This window comes from Neodiprion lecontei, chromosome 2 (genome assembly GCF_021901455.1).
Source record: "Neodiprion lecontei isolate iyNeoLeco1 chromosome 2, iyNeoLeco1.1, whole genome shotgun sequence".
Classification (NCBI taxonomy): domain Eukaryota; kingdom Metazoa; phylum Arthropoda; class Insecta; order Hymenoptera; family Diprionidae; genus Neodiprion; species Neodiprion lecontei.
In genome coordinates, this window is record NC_060261.1 from 30,620,183 (window position 1) to 30,646,850 (window position 26,668).

Below are 26,668 nucleotides of genomic sequence, written 5' to 3' on the forward strand. Positions count from 1 at the left end.
CGTGTCTCCTCGTCTTTGGTCTTCTACCGAGACAATTATTTCTAATCTGATGAAATTCGATGACGGGTTAATTCCCGATCGTGTAACAGGCCCGCGGTAATCGCTGGCGCGCTAACAGTTGGTTGGAAGTCGGAGTTTCGTCGCTCTCGGCCGGGTAAAAATTGTCGCAGGACGTCGGGCCGAAGTTAGACTCTCGAGATCGACAATAGGACGTCTGCCCGCGTTGCACCCTCGCCCTACCCCCGGTGTAACCCGTCTTATATATAGTTTACGTGTACGTATATATACACGTATATATGCAGGCTGGAATCAGGGGTCAGCAACCCAAGGCACGCAAGGCTATTTCGACCCGCGTAAATGCACAACATCATGATTTTTGTCGCCTGGTCACACACCACGTGCTATAACCTAATCGACGAAATATCGAGCTGTAATTCAATCGGACACCTATCTTACCGACCGTGATTACCTGTTTCGTTCAGCGTCGGAGGCACCGGCTTTCTCTCACCTGTCGATTCGACAAACCGAGATACAGACATAATTATTATACCCAACCACCTTCGCCCAGCCCCGTATCGGACGAAACGTAACGAACCACGTTACGAAGCTTCGCCTGGTCATCGTTGACAACGGATATAATATAACGAGTGAGAGCCCCTCGCGCTTTGTACGACGTTGTAGAAACTATCCGCCACGGTCGCGGCGCTCTCTCCGCAAGCAACGCGGCTATGATCAACTGGTTTTTACGTCCGGCTAATGATCGGAACCACCGAATGTTGCTCGGAGCCCGGCCGACTCACCTGTGCAGGGGAAGAAGCATTGATCAGATTAAAAGCGGGAATTCCGCACCGAGCTACGCGATATACGCGTCTATTTTATGCGCGATGAGAGAAGGGTGGCAGTCGGAGGATCGCATCGCTTCCGTAGCGTATACCGATAATTTCATCTCAATTCTCCCGACTTTTCAACTCTTCCTGCCATGGTTTTACGCGCGTCGACGTTATTTTTATATCGAGAATAGCTGCGGAGCGGCGACTCATCAGTCTTCCGAGACGTGCACGGGGCACCGATGGATGCATTTCTACGGATGATTGAGACTTTAGTGGTTCGGAGTTTAGATAAAATCTGTCAAACGAGGGTCGAGCGAGAACGAGGCATCCCCTTGTACATAATACGTACCGTGTACCCACCGCACCGCACCCCGCTGTACCTACACAGTGGGTTATACACGTGCGGTGAGTAGGTATATCTTCTCCGGGCTGCGTGGTAACAGGAATTTAACCCTCCATTGGGCGCTGTGTGTGCGTATACGTCTGGGAAATGTGTGAACAGGAATGGACGTGTGCGATATGTTGAACTCGTTTGATATTAAAAAAAATAAATAAAACAGACCCTTCGATTTTTCAAAACTTTTAGAATTCGAAAGTGAAGCTGATAATACGAAATTCACGGAACAGCGCGTACAGTGCAAGGCCGTGAATACGCAGATTTGAAATTCCCCGATTTCTTTCTCCAGCTTCCTTTCCATACGTAAGGTTGATACCATTTATTTGTCGGGTTGAGATAATATTATTTAGTACAATTTCGGTACTTTTTAGCAATGAATATGACCGTCAGACCATACCGTCGAACGGTCGTTCAAGCGGAAAAGAGTGGAAAAAAAAGGAGAAAAAGAAAAACACAATCAATTGTGTTATGAGAACCTGACTCTCGTCCCTGAATTTTCGACTACGCCCGCGCAACGAAGGGTCAAAAACGTGCCGAAGTATCGGGCGGACGCGATTCGCGAAGCGATATACATACCTATTACCTATGTATATGCCGAAAAGGAACCGAATTAAATATTAATTATAAGTACATCGCCGAGGAAGGGAGGTATCTTATTATTCGCGAGCATAGGTGCGACGGGATACCTGCATAAAACAACTTATTGTTATCCTCCCTGTAACATGAAAATATAACATGGTACCCCATAATACGTAACGAATGTTGAATGTAAAAACAACGAGGCGCGATACAAATTCGGAAATGTTCAACCGTTAACGAGGGAATTTTATTTCTCCTCATTTTTTGCTCTCCTTCCTCTCCTCTCCTCTCCTCTCCTCTTCACTCCTCGCCGCTCCGCTCCTCTCCTCATCACTTTTTCTCCTTCCCTCTCTCTGCCCCCGTGTTTTTTTTCGGTGGAGTGATATTGATTTGGTTCGGGCAATGTAATCTCGTACGTAGAAGAGTAAAGAGTGGATATATGTATACGGATAGAGGTAGATAGAGGTACGTAGATAGGTAGGTAGGTAGGTAGGTAGGTTGGTAGGTAGGTAGAAACTCTCCCGCTCTAAGTTGGACTGATGCATCGCGGTTCGCGCATAGAGGGGCCGAACGCGAACGAAGCGGCTCTGCGCGGCGAAGATACGAGGGGAGAGAGGCATCTTCCCGCCCCTCCGCCGTTCGATCCCCACCAAGCGACCCGCCGACGATTCTCCTATTTCCCCTAGGACGAAGCGAGCGCCATCTACATCCCCCTCCTTCCCCCCACCTCCCCGTGCGCTCGCGGACCGGACAGCCGCGCGCCACCGCTACCTCCTCTCCGCCACCGGTCGACCCGCGGTTATCCCCCCTCCCTGCCCGCCGACGGCTGCCGCCCCTCTCCGCGACGCCTCGACGCCTCTCTGCCCCGTCGCGCTCTATCCATCGCCGCCGTACCAAACCAATCCTGAAATCCCCACTCCATCGCATGCCGGCGACGGAAGCGCGGCAACGTTGCAACGTCTCAGTCTCGGCGACTCTACCTCTACTCAACTCGGTGCTAGCCCGAGTCAACCAAGTTTTGTCTGCCGGGTGGTTCGTGACTTCGGGTTAAACGAAAAGAGTTGTGAAGTGTGGAGAGTGGAGAGTGGAGAGAATTCTGCCGTTGCCGTCGGGGAATATATATATATACACACACACACGCACGCACGCACACGTACACAAACATATACGTATTATATACGTATATATATAACTAACTAACCAACTTCTCTCTGTCTCACTCTCTGTCTCGATCTCACTCTCTATCTCAATCTCTCTCACTCTCTCTTTCTCTATCTCTCTATCTCTTTCTTTCGTAAATCGCGAAATGCAAATACAACGCTGCGTAAGCGATCGGGAACGCGCAACGTATCTAATAAAACGTATAAACCAGTAAATAATCCAACCACACACACGCACACACATACACACACAGCAAGACACACATACACGCAGAGCACACGCAAGAACGTACAGAAATACACAAATACCCACGTACGCGGATACGTATGTATACGTACGAACACACATACACGCGCCCAGGTACATATGGATATACACGTATATGCATATGTATATATACACATACACGCATACACGTAAACGCGTACGTAAATAAGAAGTTAATGAGAGTTTAAGTTTGGTGTAAATGGCGCTCTCCAGCCGAAATGAGTCTACGTCATATGTGAACCTGTATTATTCTATTGTCCAGCGTGCGGCAACTCGTTACTTTAAGGAATATTACAATTCCGGTAAGTGTAAAATGTTTTTATTCACCATTACGTATAGTTTGATTTAATTTTACACCGTGCGTGCGTCTGCACGAGAGTTATTGCTATTATTATTATTATTATTAATATTATTATTATTCTTGTTATTATCATTGTTATTATTATTATCGTCATCGTTGTTAAGTTTTTTTTTCTTCTTCGTTCTCTCTCTTCTCATAACTACCTATCGCCGATAATAATCATTATCAAGTTGCTAAAAAACGAGCAAAAACAGAGTGACCATCCGATCCTTGGTTGAAACGAACGTTTATTTATTTTTTCTTCTTCTCAACTCCATTTAATCCTACTTACATTCCGTAAATTTCATCTCGATTTTGTTCATTTTTATTCAATTTTATTACGTTTTTTTTTTTTCCGTTCGCCTAGTTCGTCTCAGTTTCGTTGCGTTGCGTCAGTGAAAAATCCTACCGAGCACTTTGCTCCAACATGTTAAATGTTCCATGCGGCGGTCGTGCGTAAGGTATAACGTAAGAATTCACACTTGGGTATATAATATCATCGTAGGCGAATATAGCGTAATTAATATATTGCGCGTGGTGCGGTGCACGGCAGTCAGCCTCTGGTGTGACAACGGTGTGGCCACATGATACCGACGGGCCGTTGACAACAATCGACCTCCTCGTATTCCATCTTCACTCTTTATCAATTTAACGGCCGAGCCACAAGAGAGCTAAGGCCAAGAGCGGAGACGCAAGATGCAACGGGTTTATGCACGCGACACGCGACCCGCCCGCTTAACCCTAAACCCCCGCGGAAAATCTTTAAAAATACCCAGCTACGAAAATCGGACGCGCAGGCGCACCGGATTTCGTTCGCGCCATGAAAACAAATCGTAAAAGTATTGTTACTCGGCGGCGATATCGTATCCTCTTGTATTGTTGAATGTACATACACACACATTGAAAAAAAGTTGAGCGATATTACTTTCATCTTCAAATTATTTACCGATATCTTCTATTTTATCGTTGTCTTTACGCTTATGTATACTCTTTTTCTTACAAGCGTTTTATACTTGCGTACAATTTCTGTTTTCTTTTCTTCCTAATTTATTTTATTATTATTATTATTATTATTATTATTATTATTATTTTTTTATTACTATTTACACCGGCACCCACGTGGTCGTTTTTGTGATTTGGATACAGGTATCGACTGTCCGAAACTCTGTCAAATCGGTAACTACATAACACTCTACTGCATTGGGTGACGACAATTCTTTTTCTCTACAATTTACCTATCTCCTCTTTGTTTTCGCGGGGTTTACGTAGAGGCGTCGAAATGTGACGATTCTCAAGTTGGAACGTGTTATTCATTTTTATTGTTATCAAATTTAATTTCTTATCGTTAAATGGGTAATGACTTGGTCGAACTTCCCGACCGACGTCAACTATTTCCGGATCATTTGTTGTCGATAGTGTTTGTCCATTCCGTTGAACAACTGTGACAATTTCCGAAGGCCGTTTTATAACGTGAGAATTGAAATTCCCGCCACGCGTCGAGCATCGATGTAGGCGGTCAATTATGAATCTTGTCCTCGGTTCAGAGAGAGATAAGTGAAATGTGGTTCTTGCGGAAAAGAAAAGACGCATCCTCTTCCCGCGACATTCACCTTCGGCGAACCGTTAATCGATCTCCCCACGTGCACGCACTAATTTGCGTTACAACTTGCGCGATTACCGTTGCACGCTGATATCATGTACTTGTAATCCGTTGGGTTGGAGGAATAAGAGGGACTGGCGGGAGATCACCCTGATCTCTTCATAGGCGCTTCTCTGCGGGAGGCGATGTTCGTAACCTTAATTACAGCCTCAACAACCGTCGCACTTGATTCCATCACGATCGCATACATTCGTACTCGCGGAAGAACGTGTAACGTGTAATATTACAGATCCTCGATTCTAGAGCATAGCTAAAGAGATAATTGCTTCGGAAGTTGAGACCGGCTGCAACAGATAACACGTTGACCACACCGTAATTATCCACCGTTTCCACTTGCATTAAGGATAAGAAGGATACACGCGCATTTTTCTTTAAATATGTGCTTTTTATCTACCAACTAGTTATAGACGGGGTGGCGTGTGGCACCAATCGTGTAAAACAAATATGTGTTTTCAAATATTTGTATGCCGGCGTTGCACGCAGCGCACATACCTATAGTATGCAGATAAGTTTGACAATTTTTATTCGTCCATCTTTTACATCAAAAATAAGAACAATGAATGGAGAGGGAAAAAGGGTTGAGGCGTAAGAAAGGATCCGCTGGCCGGCCGATTTCCGGCTACCCAGAAGGCTGTGCTGCTCTTGCTGCTGCAGAGATATACGCTCGTGCAGTCGGTTTTGGGATATTTAGCGCGCGCAGCGCGGGACTTCCAAAGCGTTCGGTCAGATTTTTCAAGCAATAAATTTAGAAAGGCATAAAAGATCTATGGAGCGCTGTTACGGTCAGCCACAATAGTGAATCTGGGGCCACATTCAGACATTCGGTATACCGTTATACGTGTTCGGGATTTAGCGATCCACGCCACTGATCTTGCCTTGGGATATATTATAGGTGTATGCGCTAGCTGGAATCGTTGGTTCGTTCGTTCGTTCAGTTGGCTTGCCAACCGACTGGTCTATGCTGTACGATAAACTCACAATCAGCCTTGCAATTATCGCGCGCAGAGCTCCGTTCGTTGTCAAGGGGGGTATACGACTATGAATAGCCTTGAAAACTGTCTTGATTTTTTTAATTATTCCGATATGGCGATAATTGCGGTAAGAAATTAAAAAACAAAATTTCTCTTATACAGTGTATATATATATATATATACATACACTTATATATATACACTTCGATTTTTCGAACAAAGAAATATATTTTTCCTACTACTATCGGAATTCTTTGCGAATCGTAAATTCGTTTTATCCGATATTTGTATATATCTAAAAAAAAAAAGTTATCCGTTGTTGCTGACGATATTTTTATGAATTTTAGACACTTTACGTTGAAACATACAATGTAGACTGAAAACGAAATATCGTATTAAAAATCCCTTTCATAGAAGGTGAACTGGCAATGGCGTGTAAATGTCGTAAAAATTTCAAGCCGATCGGATTTACGGTTACGGAGAAATCGAGCAGGTCACCGTTTTCAACGGCCGTTGCCGCTTTTTGCTCACCAGCAGCTCACTTCAATCGCGGCTCCTGAACGCTACACAATTTTCTTCGTTGGTCGAATCTCTTTTCTGAGGACTACGTACCTCGCTTATTTCTTTTAAAAATCTTGGCAAACTTATTAGACACACGAAAGGATTTTACTTTCATTTTTTACAGCGACTTGAGGTGCGATGACGTTTCGAATGGCGATGTTAAATTTTCGAAAGTCGATAGAAATTTACGAACATATTCGAAAACACGAAGAATAATCGTTGTTACTTTAAGGTTGTTACATCGCGGTTGGATGTAGAATTTGTAGCGAAATTTCGTGGTTACAAATTCGTGTGAAAACGTGACTGGCAACAATCTTCGGGATCTATAAGATCTCGTGACGTGTACAGTAGTTGGCGAGCGAGCATTATTATATTGTTCGTTGATAAGTCAAGGTCTGGGCGTCTATAGTCGGTGGTAGTTGGGTAGTTGTTAGGTAGGTAAGTAGGTAGGTTGGTAGTAGGTATTATTATTTTGTGACATAATAGAAAGGCTTGGGAGTTTATACCCGATCACGACACAACGTGGAGAAGAAGAAAAAACAAGAAAAAGAAAAGACAAAGAGCGAAGAGAGGACAGAAAAGAAAGAGAAAAAATTAAGAGAAGAAGAAGAAGAAGAAGAAGAAGCAGCTAAACTGAATTCGTGTTCAGAACGCGCGTTAAAAATATCCGGGATTACAGCGGCCAGGTTAAGATTAGAGAAATGCAAACTTCCTGTGTTCTTTCAGAGAGTTCAACGAACCGCATCTAAAACAATTTCTTCCATTCTATACCCCGGGGGACAGATTCGAAATATCTGAATCAAGCTTCGAGAGTATTATTTTTTTTTTTTTCTTCTCCCGTCTAGCGGCGCGAAGTCGCCATCAACTCACGGTCAAACCAACTCGGCAAATATTATAGTTACAGGTATTTTCATCTTGTTCTTTCTACCACCTTGCATCGAGACGGCAACGCGATTGCGGCACGATATTCAGTTTCATTCCCGCCCCCTTATTCCGGCATTCAAAGTGTATCTCAAATGCGTTTATAACAATGTGAAACTGGCCACGTAACGACGGTCGCCGGCCTTTACGGCAGATCTGTGTGCGTACCGCGATAGTTAGCCCAATCATGTGTGATGTTTAAGCTTCGTCGGGCAATTTGACATTAACAATGAAAATTTTTCCACGTTGGGTACACCTCGCGCTCAAAGATTGATGTACGAATATCAATATAAAAAAAAAAAAAAAAATGGAGGAACGGCGTGGTAGCAACGAAGCGTCGATTCAACAAAGCTGTACAACATAATGTAGAAACGAATTACTTGTGTGTCATTGAATCGCCGTCCGCGCACAGCCTTAATGTACATATAATAGTACGCGTATAACGTATGCAGTCTCAGCTCCGAATAACCTGTACGTGTATTCGTTTATTTGAAATTGAATAACTTTGTCGCAGATGCAGCGTTTGTGATAAATATATAATAGTAACACACCTAACACCCCGTAGTTACGTTATAATATACAATGCATATATGTATACTATAACGTATATAAATGCAAAAAGATTAATCGTCGTGTGGTGTGGATGTGAAAAAATGGGTATAATAATTCGGGATGTAGGTATGTAAAGGAACAATACAAAGCGCGGAGGGCAGCGCGCGGGTTCGTCGAGTTATTGCAAGCGTGACACTCACTCGAGGTCCCAAGGACGAGAGAACACTCGAATGACTAACGCCGAACACGCCGCGATAACTGCGGCGCAACTCTGACTGAAAGTATAAAACACATTCAATTCGGGGGGGCCTCGGTATCCAGGCTTAGCAGAGCGAGGAAGGCCCCTGGGCCTTCGCTAATTCGTTCATCCGTCGCTGCGCGTAGGCACCGATGCACGTTACACCGTCGACGTTGACGGCGACGGCGACGCCGAGCGAGAAGCTTTTGTTGAAAAAAAAAAAAAAGAAAAAAAGAAACCCAATTAATAGCCCGTCGTATTTCCTTATCTATTTTATCGATGTAGATAGCCGAGTATGTGTGTTTTACTGAAAAATTCCGTACACCGCAGCATTGTATGCATGTGTGAGGAGAGGCGAGAGGCGCGCGATGGATGGCGGTGGCGATGGCGATGGCGTGTCGCGAGTGAAAAACTCGTTCTAACCGAAATTGTATCATATTTATTTATATATGAGGCATTCCACCCTAAATCGTCCCACTTCGGGCCTTCGCTATCGGCGATTTTTTTATTATACTTAAATATGGCGTAGAGTATACAGAAAAAAAGCGGTGGTTTTTTTTTTTTTTTTTGTAGTGTTGTAGATTTTTTGGACCGCGGGTTCGATTTTATTACTCTCAAAAATACGAAAACCCGATTATCGAATTGATTAGACTCAATCGATTGTCTTCAAATTTTTCTTGCCAAATTCTTTGTTAAAATAGTAAAACTTTGAATCCAAGGTGAAGTGGGCGACCTTTTGGTTTAGACGCTACAGGCGAAACAAAGTGAGAATAGTCGAATAAAACATAAGTTTGTATTTTTTAAATTTATATTCATTTCTGTTTTATTCAATTTTTTATTACCTGATTCGCCCGTAACATTTAAACCAAAACCTTGCTCACTTTCATCTTGGTCTCAAAATTTTCGCTTTTTAAGAAAGAATTTCGGAGATGAATGTAAAACGAATTGATCAGGACTATTCGCTCTAAAATTGGATTTTGTGTTTTTGGAAGCAGTGACAATTGAACCTGTGGTTCAAAATATTTGAAAAACAGTGAAAGTTGATTTTTTTAGTACATACTACACCACACTTAAAAATAAATAAAATTACCGGTGGTGGAGGTCAGACGTAAGTCGGTTTATATTAACATTAATTTTTACAATCACGGTCAAGAGAAAAATTCTAACCTAACTTATACTCACATACGTATAAATATATTTTAAACCTTGTTCATGCGGTGTATTTTAACAACTTAAAAATTCAAAGTTATTACACAGCATCGCGTTTATTAAGACGACGTTGGATTTTATAATCAGGATATTTTTCGTTATCATAATTATTGGTGATCTCAAGGCTTCCTTGTGTCAGAGGTTATATACATCACGTTATCAAATTCGGCCCAAGTTCCTCGTTTTTAAAACATATTCTTCGTACTGCACAGACCACGATCATCTTCTTATTCGTTCACTCATCGCCGAGTGCTTCGAATTCTTTGTTTTTTCTTCGTTTTTTTTCCCTTTCATTCTACTAGATTTTCTTCATCAAATTTGGCGGGTGTCGTGGGTTGTTTCCGAAGAAAATATCACCATTTTACCAGACAAATGCTAATCGCCCTTCTGCTGCGAATCATTCTTCACTCGACTTGACCGACGACGCCTCGTTTGCTGTCGACGGAGTGAATAATAACAGAGAATGAAGTATAACTTGTCAATGTTAATTGATGCATTCTCTCTCTCTCTCCCCTCCCCCATCTCTTGCTTTCGCTCACCCTATTTCTCTTTATCATTTACAGTTATCGGCTTGAACATCAAGCGCAGTAAACTTGAGCGTAAATCATTCGGCGAAGTTTTTTGGCATTCATTAATATCAAATATTGTTTGGAATTCACCGTACTCTCTAAATATGAATCAGTTATAAGTACAAAACTGGATAAAATCAGTGTATTTGGACCGAATACCAGTGGAGTGTTAGTGATAAGTCACTGAAGCGTCAGTATATATGCACTGAATTTTTCCAGTTCTGTACTTATATTGTATTGATTAAAATTTAGAGAGTAAAACTAGGATAGTTGACAATCGGATGTACACACGTACCTACCTCCACCTTCCTTCATTTCAAAATCTTCTGATAAAATATTTATATAGTGTTCATCGCCCCGCGCATATGTAGTGTAAAGATATCCACGACGGCTAAGCTATCGAAGTGATTCATCCACGTTAAAACGTGCCTTTTTAATCACGTGAATTTTCTTGCTGCACATCGAATCTTTATTTACGAGCACGAGAGAAATTATTATCGCATATTACTCGATGCGAAGAATGCGAAACTCTATTTATTGTTCTAGCGAACGCATATGGGGCGATTGTTTGGAAAGGCACCCGTGCAGATTAAGTAATATTCATAAAGTTTATACCGTATAATATGAGGACTTTTTCAAGTATTTTTCTTCTGGAAAACTTGGTATATTAGATATCCCCCCCTTCTAAAAACGGGAACATGATCATTCATTTTAGAGAATTCATCGCAAAGTAAAGATTGTGGTCATAAAAAATTATACTGCAGCGATGGGTGAATTTTTCTTTTCTTCAAAGATTGGTTGGGTTGTCATTAACTCCGAAACTCTGAAACATTTCCGACTGTATTGACGCTGTAACTTTGATTTTTACTGTCTGTTTCTTTTCTAATTACGAGAAACGTCTCCATCCTACAAGCTGATGAAATTCCAACAAAACAATCTGTATATTTTCGTGATATTTTCCTTTTGAGGGTTATTCCTAAAAAATTATGGTCGTATTCAATGCGAAATTCGGAAACTCAATTATGGTAGTAAAATTCGAATATCCCTGGCGATCGAATCATCATTTTTCCAATATCGATTCTCTCCGTTCACACGGCATGGACTGTGAAGGACATTTTCTGGCGGAAGAAAATGAATTTCATCGATTATAATGCTAGGCAGGGATTATAATGCTAGTCGTAGGTGTTCGAAAGCCTTTCAACAAACGTGTCATATCGCAAATAAAGCTCAAATACTTGTTCAATAATTTTCCAATGATAATTATTGTTCCGGTCATTGATTGTCGGTAGATTCTGCTCATACGAATTAAAAGAGGTTTAAAAAAATCTGATCCTATTGGAGAAAAATTAGGTGAAAAAAGTGGTAGAAACAAAGAATATATTGAACAGTACCGAATCCGTATTTCGTACGAAATATTGCCAAGATGATATACCGGGGTATACCGGACGAGATATGCCAATACGATAAAAGTGTGAGCGGCGGAATCGAGCGGCGAGTGACGAAATAGTACCGCCATGAATATTAATAGACGCATGTATACGTACATCATACACACATGTCTATGGGTATAATATCAAAGTCGAGAATATACGTACGTGATACTATACGAGGAAAGAAAAAATGAAAGAAATTTTGTTGCATAGGTAGACAGGCAAATAGCGTAAAGTGTACACAAAATGTATACCTAAATACATATGCATATATGTAGGTATAGAGAGATGTATAATATACGCGTATTATAGATATAATATGTATGTAAAACGGGAGGGAGGTGATTCTCGTTCCGCGTCGTCGTCGTCGTCGTCGCGTCGTCATCGCCGCGTGAAATAAATAAGTACGCGAAATAGGTAAATGAGAGAGAGAGCCAGGAAGTGGATTGACCGTGTGTAATGTTTGTCCGCAGGCTAGATCATTGGGGCGGGCGGGGTAGCTAGGGATAGTAGAAGAGGACGAGGGAGGGAGCTACGGATGAGGAGGACGGGAAGCGAGAATGGCTCTAAACTTCTCCGCCTCGTTCGCGGCTTGCCTCGCGGCCGGACTCAAGGTGCCCCGCCAGATCATGTACTGCATCTCACAGGGTAAGCTCACATCAACATCGTATCCTCCCTCTCTGCATACGTACCCTGCACCACCCAACCACCCGCAATACACCGCATCATCGTTATCTCTACGTGTGTGTCGTCTTCGGCAAATCTTCGCGTCGCATATACCACCCACTGTATACCATCGTAAAACACCTGCAGCAGCACCCTTTTCCATTCTCCGTAAACCACGTGCATCATCCGTAAACGAGAACTCCAACCCCCTCCATCAACCCATCAAGTACAATAATATCGGGTCGAATCACGTTCCGTTCCGTCACGTTATTTTATTTTTCGTTTTTTACTTTTATTTTTTTTTCTGTTTTACTTTTTTCATTCCTTTACGACACGGTATTTATGTATATATGTACAATATATATATATATATATATATGTATACGTATATGTATATATACATATACATGTATAACGTTCTGAAGTATGTTGTACAGGTTATCCTGCGTGTGCAGCAACGTTGGTATGACAATGTGTGTGCACAGTATATTCAAGGGTATACATGACTACGCTTTATACGTCTGGTATAAGCTTGGTCGTTAAAACTGACTATACGTATGCTTATACCTATGGCCTACCTGTGCGATGAATTGTGTGTGTGTATACATATAAATGTACAGGATGTTACGAAATACCCGAGGCATAACGAGTAACAGGTGAATTATAAGCGCGGTGTCGAAAAATTTTAAATGTCATTGGAAATGATTTTGCCACGCGAGTAAACGCCCCTGAATTCTCCGGCGGCTGCTGCTTCGTATCCGCGCTTCATCGGCAGCAGCAGCCATGTGTATACGCGTAGAGAGAGAGAGAGAGAGTGGGAGTCGAAGATTTCGCAATTTTTCACGCATATTCACTTATACATTTATGTAGCGTACATCTGCACAAGCGGGACCAGACTCCCTGGGTTACGATAGTAACGTCCGTTCGTCCGTGTCAATCGCGTGGTTATATGTATGTTGTTATAAACTTCTCTATACATACATAGGTATGTATACAATACGTTCCAAGCTTCTCCGAGATGCGAGGATGAAAGATATTCCAGTAGATCTTATACATTTTGGTGCCGACAGAGAGTGTATACTAAGAGTATTCGTTAAAAATTTGAAAACACTCGTTAAATTTTTTTCTTCGCCGGCTGGCGTTCGATTACAAATATATTTATAATACATATAACAATATGAATATGTATACATATTCTGAAAGATATCTCGCGAGGGGGCCTTTTGACCCACTTGAAGTGACACCGTATCTTGCGTTAACCGCCACGAATTGGTCTTCGATGAGAGTGCAAAAAGCCCCCGTAAGGAGACCCTCTCTGTACGTGGATGTGATTTGAATTGACATGCGAATAACCTCGATGCAACAGACATGCGTGTATGAAGCATACGGAAAGGAAATTACACTGGCGCGATATTTAACTGGATTAACTTCTAGAAGTTTGATTTTTATTACCCTTCAATCCCACCCGTTGATATTTCATTTTCTTGGCCCTAATTTTACAAGTGTCTGATAAATAGATAGACTGAAAGAAATGAACCGTTATAAAATATGTCAGCGTAATTTGATTTGGTTGAAATTTGTTTGTGTCATTTATAATATATGCTAATTGGAGTGTAGGCAATATAGTCTATTCTACTATGATTGTACAGTAATTTCAATTCGACATTTTTATTTATCCAATTCAATGGTATGTAAACTCACTTGAAGCACAGGCGCCTTCGTGTGAAATTATTAATCGAAAAAAATGTTTTATTTACCGATTCTGTGCATTTGTACAATGCTGATTCATTTTCAAGTAATTGACGCTCGATGGTTATTTTTACTGAATATTTCTTTCTGTATATTGGTACACGTGTATCAGTAAGATTGAAAATACATACCGAACGACGCACAATATCGTGTCTACCTTGTATGATTGCAGACACAGGCGCCCCATACGTGTTGTACAAAGATAATATGGAGAGAGCCCAGGGGCAATGGGGTCCAGGGCCGGGATCTCTCCAGGATGGTGGATTGTACGCCCAGCAACAACAGCAACAGCAGCAGCAGCAGCAGCAGCAACAACAGCAGCAGCAACAGCAGCAACAGCAGCAGCAAGGTTCCTCCTCGTCCGGTAGCCCGCAGCAGGCTTGCGGCCCTCCAGTTGAGGGGGAGAGTGGACCTCCGCCCTCGCTAGCCTCCCCCGTCCCCTCACCGTACCCTTCGGCACCTCCCGAGCCTCAGGCCCTCACCCCATCCGATGACGACATCCAGTCTAGCCAAACTACACCTCAACAGCAGCAGACGCAGCAGCAGGTTCAGCAACAAGTTCAGCAGCAACAGCAACAGCAACAACAACAACAACAGCAGCAGCAGCAACAGCAGCAGCAGCAGCAACAGCAGCAACAACAGGGGCACTCGCCTCAGCAGCAGCTCACACCCCACGAGGTTGAACGCGGGGACTGTTTTCCTGGTAGCGGTGATTTGCAACAATATCCACAGCATTATTTCAAAGAAAGCAGGCCGCATCCGTCGCCGTCGATGCCTTCCCACATGCTTACACCGGGGGGTTTCTCAGCGTTGCATTATCTGAAGCAACCGGGGGTCATGCTGACGTCGCTTGGTCAGGCTGTCGACGGCGGGGCAAGCTTGGAGGGTCACCAGTACACGAGTCCCGGAGGTCCGAATATGTCGTCGACGGGTTTGCCGGACATTGTACAGCAGAATGGAAAATCGTCGAAGGGTGCAAACAGTGATCTTAGATTGTTCAAGTGCTTGACGTGCGGTAAAGATTTCAAGCAGAAGTCTACCCTGTTGCAACACGAGAGGATTCATACGGACAGTCGGCCGTACGGGTGTCCGGAGTGCGGAAAGCGGTTTAGGCAGCAATCCCATCTTACCCAGCATCTACGCATACACGCCAACGAGAAGCCGTACGCGTGCGTTTACTGCGAGCGTACTTTTCGCCAGCGGGCCATTCTCAACCAGCATCTACGCATCCACTCGGGTGAGAAGCCATACCAATGTCCGGAGTGCGGAAAACACTTTCGTCAGAAGGCGATCCTGAATCAGCACGTCCGCACACACCAAGGCGAGCATTTCTCTCTGCCTCCCAGACTCCCAGAGGGCGTCCACCACCGCCACAACCACACTGACCAATCACCACCCAACGATTCTTACTACCATCAAATTACCACTACTGACAACAATTACTGCATCAACGATTTAAACGATCACAACGACACTTACATTCACCGACACTCTAATGTCCCTGAATTCATGACCTGTCCACCCGAGTCCTTCCTCGCCGACAACCTCCAGCCTCCTAATGCCCTCTGTCAGATCAGTAAGGTCCAGTCCCGATTCGATGGTTCGATTTGTAGAGCTAGATTGCCGAACGGATACGGTAGTAACAAAACGGGGCTCGGTAAAAAGAAAAAAAATGGCAGCCGGAGGGTAAGAACGGTTGAGTTGGACGCGAGGGCGCTGGTGAGCTGTGAGATTGAGGAACCTCCCACCTCTGTGTCATCGCCATTACCGTCGCCTTATCACAACCTGCATAATCCATCATCCTTTTCCTATTCAAACGCCCTCTGCAAGGCCATATCCGCCGCCCTCCCGAGTCTCACCATCACCCCCGTCCTACGATCACCTCAACTAATATCGAACAGACCTCCGCACTCTCCTCAGATTGATCCTTCCGTCAAGGTGGAGGAGGTGGACCTCAGCCTATCATCAGACAGTGATTACTAGGTCTCTTGTTTGATCTACCTATCTATTCACGTAACAAAACTCTAGCCAGACTATAACCCGGACGTTACCTACATGTTGGCCTGGTGCCCTGAAAACACTACATGTTTACTTTTTCTGTACTACATCAACTTGAACCACAATCCAATGCTCCTGTACTTCGTTCTATTTCGTTTAACAATACTAATTCTTCAAACAATTTTCCCGGCAAATAATATTTGAATGTCACGCAAAGTAATTTTTCAACTCTTCTCGAAGTTCACAATTTATGACAAACAAATTTCGTATTTTTTTTTTTTTGTTCTTTCTTCGTTTCTCAGTTTCGATACATTCGCTTCCTTACCTCGTATTTCTTTCTCCATTATTTCTCTGAATAAAGATGGCAAAAAATATACCATGTATCGTAATGATGAGTTGGCATTCGCAATTTGCCAAGTTTTAAAATGTCGCTAATCTTTCTTGGCATTTTGATATATTTTCTCTTATTGCCTAATTTAAAATTTCTTTCATATTTCATACGTTTCGTATAACCTTCAAGTTGGTCATTGTTTCGTTTTTCTGCTGGAAAAAAGTTGTATAATTTCCTCATACAGACCTAGAAGTTTGTAATTATGAAAAGCAAATTGAATATTTGAACGTTTGTTAACTGTATTTATGCATAGTATATGCATTTTTTATTTATTTCTATATTTTTTTGCCATCTACCCGGGGTACGTGTAAATACGCAAATGCGTGTCTCTGAAGTTTCCCACGTTTTTTTGCATGAAAATATTCAAGAAGCCCGTACCAGGCAAGTTTTTTTTCGAAAAACTTTGACAAAAATTTAATTACATATTCGTCAGTACGTACTGATTTTTGGAAAAACTTGTGGTATAAGCTCGATTATTCCCTCGTTCGAATGAACGTTGAGAATTTTAAACAAATGCCGGGACACGAGTTTTGCGCAAAACATTTCATTTTGTTAGATCGAAAATCTGAAAATTTACAAAAATGAGAGGGAGTCGTAGCCAAAACGAAGTCAAATTTTTATTTTGCAATGCTATAGTTACGTTGATAGGTAACTTTTATGAATACCATTCGTCTAGCAATCGTTTGAAAATTTGCTTGTATTGTTTGACAAAAAAAAAAAAAAAATGAGAATTTGGGTTGTGGTAAGATATGGAAAAATTAAATATGATAATGTTTTTTGCTCTACCCTAACCTACATACCTACACAAGTTTACGCGTTCACTGTCAAAAAACTCGTACCATCAAAAAACAATTGTGTCGCAATTACACCGGCTGTCAGGGATTCCCGCCGAACTTGATACACCGCTTATTCCCTCTATTTATTTGGTGTGTTAGACTTGGGGCATGATATTTTCCGAAAACATCTACTACAATACTATTTAGGATATAAGTTGTTACAAGAAAAACCGGCATCGTTCTTTTTGCCTAGTTATTTATTTATTTATTTATATATATATTACGTCTATACGTAATTTTTTTCACCTCACTTCTGGGATTGTCCCATTTCCAGTTTCAATCGGACCCAGACGGTGTTTGATCAAAAATTTCTTGCTTCTGCACAAAATGTAATTTTTCAGTACAATAACTACTTCGCGCACCGAATGTAGAGAATGATTTACTTTCCACACTGAATTTTGCAAGCTGAGTTTAAAAAAAAACATGTATACGATACGCGTGCACGCCTCGCACTTGTATCGTAATGTACTATTTCATCGTAGTTTTCAAACCAGAAATTGACGGTCAATATTTACTACAGTAAAAAATGTGGGACACAGTTGGCCACAAAAACTGATGAGAATCCGTCAATTTCTGTTTTGAAAACTATATATATATATATATATATTACTTGTTTTTAAAATACATGTATATATCAGGGTGGTCTTTATTTGGTGGTGTGAAAACTTTTCACCCCTCAAATCTGTTTCAAATCATTAAAAAAAAAAAATAAATAATTCAGTGTAAAATTTTAAGCCGCTACGTTAACTGGAACACGTGCCTCAACGAGCGTGAATTTTCTCATTCAATCAGAAAAAAATTACTCGTCGTGGGTTTTCGGGTACATCAAAAATATTCTGCTTGAATATTTGGAATTGAATATTTTTGTCCAAATTCCAAATATCCATTGAGAAATATTGATTATTCACAACCAAGATTTCTTTTCTATTCAGCGTCATATTATTTACGAAAAATTGATCAAGAACCGTGATAAAAAAAAAAAATGGAAGGCCTGACTTGTTTATATTTTTACGTAACAATGAGTACTTGACAAAAAAAATTTTCTTATTCACGGGAATTTCTTTGCATTTACTCGTTCAGGTAGGTGTCCATCAATGCCGAGGATAAATTTTTATTTATTTCTGAATGGGAAAATTCAAGCTTATTGAGGCATGTCTTCCAATTGACGTAGCGGCTTGAAACTTTATACAGAGGTTTGTTAATGATAAACAGATCCGGGGGGGGGGGGGGGGGGGGTCCAACGAAAATTTTTCCGCTTCCCAAATAAATACCACCTTAATGTATATACATATATTTTTTTTTTTTTGTAAATAAAAAAGCACAAAATTTGTACTTTCTGAGATTCTATTTTAACGTTGTAGGATATTTCTTTACGTAATTATTGCAAACGGTTACGCAAGCAAAAAAATGATAAGACGACAATGAACCCTCTCAAAATTTGTGCCGAAGTTTAGAATTTCAGAGACTCAGAAAATCTGAACACGACTTTACGAGATCTTTGAAATGAGAGAAGAGAAAAAAAGTTTTCACTCGAGTTTCGAGACTGATGTTAATCTCTTAAATTTTTCAAACACATATCTGTCTTACACGTATACTCGATTGCATATGTGTAACGCGTAATGTTATATATGTATATCGTGACAGATAACGAACGTACCGTAATATAATTACGCGAATTTGTGTCTACTCCGAAATACACGACGCCTTGATACGTATATGTGTATACATGTAATACATCGATTATAAAAATCATTGCGATAAAAATGGTTATACCCGTATTAGCATGAATCTATACAGTGCAAAGCAAGATAAACCATTCGAAACGTAGGCAGGTACACTCACATAACACGTCGCACACACGTATGCATTCGACAGGAAACCTAGACTTTATACTATACCTTACTATACTATCTATATATATATATAGGTATGTGTGTGTATTTACATGCGTATAGACATGTACATACGCGCGCACACGCATTAAAAGTACACGATATCTCTACCGTAATCAATGGATTACAGAGGAGAGACCGTGTACTGGAATAACCACGACATATCGGTGTAACCGGGTATAGCAATTAACATGATCGTTATCAATTCCAGATGTAAGTCCACACCTAATCTTTAAAAACGGAATGACGCCGACTCTCTGGCCCCAAGACGTGCCGTTCCCCCCGGAGGAAGGAGGAGGGGGAGGCGGAGGCGGCGGCGGCGGCGGCGGAGGAGGCGGCAAGGGGGCAGACGTTGCGTCAAACTTTGGGGATTCGGGTTCGTTCAGCCCGGCACCAGACGCTAGCTCGATTCAGTATCCCGCTTACTTCAAGGACCCGAAGGGAGGAAATCACACGGTCTTCGGTGCCGGAGGTCCGAGCAGCTTTGGTGCGCTGCAGTACATAAAGCAGCAGGGGGCGGCGAGCAAGGGATGCCTGCCCGACGTGATACAACACGGTCGTTCGGCGGGCATGCCGCTCTACGTAAGATGCCCAATTTGCCAGAAGGAGTTTAAGCAGAAGTCGACCCTGCTGCAGCACGGTTGTATACACATCGAATCGAGGCCCTACCCATGCCCGGAGTGCGGTAAGAGATTCCGTCAACAGTCCCACCTAACCCAGCATCTTCGTATCCATACGAACGAAAAACCGTACGGTTGCGTATACTGCGGTCGTAATTTTCGCCAGAGAACGATACTGAATCAGCACGTTCGCATTCACACCGGTGAAAAACCGTACAAGTGCCAACAGTGCGGCAAGGATTTTCGCCAGAAGGCGATACTGGATCAGCACACTCGCACCCATCAGGGTGACAGGCCGTTTTGTTGTCCTATGCCTAACTGCAGGCGGCGTTTCGCAACCGAGCCCGAGGTCAAGAAGCACATCGACAACCACATGAATCCCCACGCTGCTAAAGTGCGACGAAACTCGAGCGGTGATACAAAACCACCGTCAAGTTCGAGCGGTGCGGGAGGTTTGGGCGCTGGTCCAGCGGGGCCTCGTGGTCTTACGCCTACCGTCGTTAAACCGGAACTTTATTTCCCCCAGTGTTACGCCCCTGCCTTTAACCATCAGCCCCCCGTTTCTACGGCCCAGTTTCCGGTACAGGCAAATGGTGTTTCTGGTGTTACAGGTGAATTTAAACCCCCGTCCGGAATACCACCGCAGTGACTAACCGTCCATCAATCGGCAACAACTTACTAGCGCGCGGAACGATACATACGTACATACACACACCCACACCCACACCCACATACATACACGCATATATACATATTTTTTTTCGGCCCCTGGATCGGGTATACATTATTATCATTATTATATATATACATATATATATATATATATAACACAGTCGCGATCGGTGGCTGAACCGTTGCCGCATCGCCCGGGGGCGACGGTTCCTCGATGCCCGCGGACGTTAACAGTGCATTTATATATGATACATATACTAGAACGTGGAACTTGTTTTCTATTATTATTATTATTGTTATTATTATTATTATTATTGTTGCTACTATAATTATCAGTACTATTAGGAATCCCCTCCCCCTCGACCGCGACCCTTTGTCCGCCAATTATATATTTTTTTTTTTCCTTTAATGATCAAGTTGAATGAAGATGTAGTTCAAGATAAATATGAAGATGAAGGTCAAGATGATGATGAAGATGGAGATGAAGAAAGAAGAGAAGAAAAAAAAATGAAACAGAAATGAAACGTGAATAAACTCGCATCTACTCGCCCGCCCGCACTACTCTTACAGTATACGTGTGTACAGATAGATACATATTATAACTATATGGATTATACATATAGGTATACGCAATCAAACAAACAAACAAATCGCGAAGAATCTCTCGACAAGTTTCCGTGTTCTTCTCTTTTTTTTCTGTTTCTTTTTCTTCGGCCGTACTATATGTATGAGACGCCAATGCAACTGCACGTTTACCAAGGCGCGCGCATCTTAATATCACGGTGATAAGCATTTTGTTTTTCTTTTTTTTTTTTTCCTTTTGTCGATTAAATAATTATTATCAGTGCCCGGATTTTAAGGCAGGTTGCTGTCTTAATAATAATAATATTATTATTATTATTATTATTATTATCATTACTATTATTATTATACTATAATACATAATTAAACCAAGCGAGAAAGAAAAGCGCATTCTTTGCCAAAACGAGTTAAAGATGTTCGATTTTATGACCAGACTGAAATGATTGTGATACAATATTTAACTTGCCTATGTTTTAAAGAATCGAGGAGTCAAATTGAGTATACATAATACGCATGTGTGAGTCTTGGAAAGAGGATGCTTTGTAAATATGTAATAACGTGAACAATACCTACATTAGAATACGATGTTATATACATATAGAGGGAGCAAGAAAGACAAAGAAAGATCAAAGAGAGGAGGAAGGCGGTGGGCTGAAAATGAGAACATACATGGCTGCGTGGCTCGCCAATGCGAACGTTGTGTTTGAAGAGGTTTATGACGATGATGATGATGATAATGATGACAGTGACGTTGAACGAAGGTATGATTCTAGTATACTATTTTAACATTTGAATATGTATTTATAACGATAGATAATTCTACATGTAATAACTACACAATGATATTTTGATTGGTTTTAAACCATATTGGTGCTGATAAGTAAGTAAAGATATAGGAAAACAGAATGTGGAGGGAACGTGGAAGAAGGCTGAGACATCTTAGAGTAAAAGAAAAAAAAAAAAAAAAAATAATAAATGAATACAAAATAAATAAAAAAAAAAAAATGTAAGTAGGAGACACATAGCGCGTAAGTGTAGAATTATAGCTCAACGTCGAGGGCCCTCGTTGTCCGCTCATCAGATATATACATATATATATATCTCAGATATATATATATATATATATATATATATATATATATATATATATATATATATATATATATATATATATATATATATATATATATATATATATATATATGTATATCTCAGATATATATATGTATGTGTGTGTGTGTGTGTAGTAGTAGTAGTAGTAGCAGCAGCAGCAGTAACAGTAGTAGTAGTAGTAGTAGTAGTAGTAGTAGTAGCAGTAATAATAATAATAATAATAATAATAATAACAACAACAACAACAAGAATAACAACAAACAACAATAATAATATTATCAACAACAATGATCATTATTATTATCATCAATCGTACATTTTTGTGGCAATACTTAAAAAGTTTTACATATACTAGAGATAGTCTTTTAAATTTCTATAATAAGACGTGTGATCTCTCTAATTATTGTACATTACATTACGATCTATATATCTATACATATATAATATTACCTATTCTATATAGTGAAAGATACGATTGCATAAGTACATGTATATATAATACACATATATCTATATGTATGTGTGTGTGTGTATATATATATATATGTATGTATGCATACGTATGTACACGAATAGAAATATATATATGTATACCTATATATTTATGTATATAAATATATTATTATACATATAAACATTAATATTATTGTAATTATATTATAGGCATTCTATTTAGTCTTTATAAATTCAGGAAGAGATGTGGGGATGGAAGAGAAAAAAAAAATTGTGCGGCCATATTTGTTGTGGCCTGTTCGTAGTGCCTCGGAATTGCTGCTCGTGGCAGTAATTTGAACGTATTTTAGAAAGGTATATTGTTAATATTGAATACGCAATTATCGATATTCTGATACAGTACTAAATCGTGTCATATAACATTGTCACGCTAAACGACTTATTAAATTATTTAAAAAAAACTATTAATTCCTACACGTAACGTCGGCATATACATACGTGCATAGATACATCATTCACACATACACATATGCATGCATACACGAATTTTACATTTTTTCATGCATGCTAATTGCGCGGAACGATCTGCTACCCGGAGAAAAATTAAGTTATCGATTTTTACGGTCCGGGACTATGTTATATGTATAATAGCTTACCGGTACATTTCGAGCTAATTTTTTCGTGGACCTTTCAATCTAATATATATATATTATATATATTATATATATATAATATATATATTCACAAATCGATCATTTTCGTGCCATTCTATTACGAAAGTAAGCAGACTAGGGATGCTCCGACACTCGCGAAATGAAACATCATTTACGAAGAACCAAAAAGATGCAAAAAAATCTTATGCGTACCAGGGTTTATCGTTATTCTTTTGTCTGCTCCTACATTCATATTATAATTCTTTTTTTCCTTGCCTGCTGCAGCGTTATTTAACGTATTATGTATATTTTAACGGAATTTATAATTGCCGCGCAGTTGCAATTCACGTGTACGACTTACGTACACACATACATAAATTCATACACGTGTTCCTAAATTAGTTGGTAGTTAAAATACTTTCACGGACCGTGCGCGAGATCAGACTCAGATTCAAACTCAAACTTTGCCAGCGCGCACCTACTACTCCTGAATTAGCCATGAACAAAAAACAACGTCATGGTTGTTAAGATTCTTATTGCGGGCTGTATAAAAATTTTTACTGTCGTACACACAAAGAAAAAGAGAGGGGCACAGTGCCCTGCCTTCAACACGTACATATATATACATAGCGTGTCTTGGAAATTGAAATACGTGAAGGAAAAAAACAAAAAAAAAAAAAAAACCTGAATAAGAAAAAAATGTAACGGTTTATCCAACTCTTTTATGTAATATAATAGGTATCTAGTTATCTACGTGTTCATGGCTTTTTCGATTTTTTTTTCCATTTTTGCCTATCGTTTTTTCTTCATATACATACATACATTACATACGTACATATGTGTATATATATATATATATATACACACACATATATATATACATATATATTCGCTGTTGTATCGAACCAGATACCGCAACAACACAAAGTTTTACATGGTGCAATGTCCAGAATTAAATTTTTTGTATTTTTTTCGGTAACGCATTATCCGGTAATAAATGTTGCGAGTATTTTCAATCATCTCTTTAATTCGCCTTCTGCGGATTTTTGAAGATACGTGTAACATAAATTTGACCAGTTACATATTTAGAAAAAAAAAAAAAATATCAAGACAGACGAATGAGAAATTCACTCTCACGCATCACACTCTTACACATATCGTACCATTTGTTTCTTGTTTCGATTTTTTGAAAGTCTTTCCTTTTCGCATTTCCCAGTCGGAAATTCTAAGGTGCAATGAAACGCTTTGAACATCATCAAGCTTGCGATTAGTTGTTTTTCGACCCGCAGGTATTGAACTTTAGTCTCCGAACACTATTTTATAGTCGTCTAGTTTTCGGCAAGGTTTAAAAAACCATTCGTACATTATACCCAATTAATCACACGTACACCAATTCTGTTTCATATTATATCAATACGTTCGTCAAATTTTGTAAGATTCATCTATTTATACACGATGTGGTACCGGTGATTTTCTTGAAACAATATTTGAAAGAAAAAATTCATTCACATTTTTATTACCATTTTCGATTTTCTTCCTTTACATTCTTTTTCACGAGATAATAAAATATTGAAATGGCGCAGCTCCAAGTGAAAAGAATCGAAATTGCGAAAGGCGTTTACGTATGCATACAAATATACTATATTATTATAGATTTTTCATAATGATAACAATAATGATAATAGTGATAATAATAACGAATAATAATAACAACAATAATAATAATGATAATAATAACAATAATAATCAATGGTATGCAATTAAAACTTGGACGAATCTTTTCCCAACTGTTTATTTATTATTCGCCTGAATTTTTCTTCAACACTGACTTTCACATTACGTATATGGTATTTACCTGTGGGTATATGAATTCATGAAACTGGTTTTGAATTGTTTTCGCACAAACAATGCGTAAATATGTTGTATCTTCCTCTTGCATTGTATTAACGTATTCGTGTCTACGGAAAAAAAATATTTACATATTTATCGTACGTATAGATGGGACTTCCCATTTCAATTGGGCTAACGTTTAATTCTGACCACTTCTCCGATATGATCCCTGTTTTATTCCATATCACTGTTCCAACTATATGATGCACTCACATTTTAGCGTATCAGCTTCTGAACCCGTTTTGAGCTGTAAAAAAAAAAACCGCCGATTGTAAATTTTTTCAAGAAAATATCGAAATCAGAGCGTTATATAAAAATTTGACCAATTTAGAAAAAATCTGTTTAGTTAACGGGGTAATCATGAATGGAGGAATTGTTATTTGATGGTATTTTTGAAAGTAATCGATCGAAAATATTGATCCATTTTAACAGTGGTATTAATTTTTTCGGTAATGATTCCTTTTACTTGCTAAAACTCAATTTTTTCCTTACCGATTCTTCCTAAAAATACTATTTATTAGCTATACACTTATACAATTCAAGTACATCGAAGAAATCTTACATATTGTCTTGCTGTCCAATAGTAATGGGAATCCAAAAAAAAATAAAAATTATTTTCAATTCGTTCAAATGACCAGACGACTGGTATCAATCACACTTTCGTAAATATCAAATTATTCGCGAACACAGTCTGGACAAAAATGTGGATGCACTTTTAGAGTTTGGCCAATGATATGTAAAAAGCATGTATTAAGACGGATGATGGTCGAGTTGGTATGGAATGACCAGTGTATATCGTTAAAACATTTCCTAATTCGGTGAAAAAACGGGAGATTCATGAAAATTGTAAAAACGTGACGTTTCTTTGTAATCTTGTGCTTAATGTTCAATTTTTTATGCGTCAAAATTCTTTTTCTTCGTGAAATTCCGTTCATCCTGCCACTGAACCCGTACTTTATATATGGTGTGCTATGATTCGAAAAGATTATTGATTGTTTTTTACTTAGTTTATTGTTTATTTTGCATTTTTCATTCCGTTATCCGGTGATGATTACGTACCTTTATCATAAAAACTCTACAAAATTATTAAGAAAATATAATTAGGCAATTTGTAGATACATTTAAAAAGATTCTTGTTTTATTCCTTCGAACAATTATGTATAATTCTATATATTATATACATACGTATCATTACTATTATTATTATTACAGAGTTTTTAGAAGTATTTTGCATACAGTGCAGCAGTTAAGTTTATGTTGAATATTTTTTTTATGCCCACCCTCTCCCTTTTCCCCTATTTTTTTTTTTTTCTTTTTATCATCATTTGTGTCTATCATTTGATGTCGAACATTTTGAATAATACACTTTCAATTATACACATTTATTGAACATTGATATTGATTACGACACATACGTTATAAGCTCGCAGTCACAAAATCAGTTATGTGATATTCGTCGGTAACACAT

At 39.8% G+C, this 26,668-nt stretch overlaps 1 protein-coding gene across 3 annotated transcripts; it reads left to right on the plus strand.

Moving 5' to 3' along the window:
- Window positions 1-2,726: 2,726 nt before the first annotated feature.
- On the plus strand, window positions 2,727-22,096 carry LOC107217785 (zinc finger protein 768). Of its 3 annotated transcripts, XM_015655447.2 has the most exons (4): window positions 2,728-3,536; window positions 12,159-12,333; window positions 14,273-15,421; window positions 19,429-22,096. In XM_015655447.2, the coding sequence occupies exons 2-4, from the start codon at window positions 12,246-12,248 to the stop codon at window positions 20,484-20,486; spliced, it is 2,295 nt and encodes a 764-aa protein (XP_015510933.2). In that variant the 5' UTR covers window positions 2,728-3,536; window positions 12,159-12,245; the 3' UTR covers window positions 20,487-22,096. The 3 variants fall into 3 exon arrangements, with proteins under 3 accessions (XP_046585981.1, XP_046585982.1, XP_015510933.2); XM_046730025.1 differs by lacking the exon at window positions 12,159-12,333 and having other exon boundaries at window positions 2,727-3,536; XM_046730026.1 differs by lacking the exon at window positions 12,159-12,333 and having other exon boundaries at window positions 2,727-3,536; window positions 14,273-15,337.
- Window positions 22,097-26,668: the final 4,572 nt, after the last annotated feature.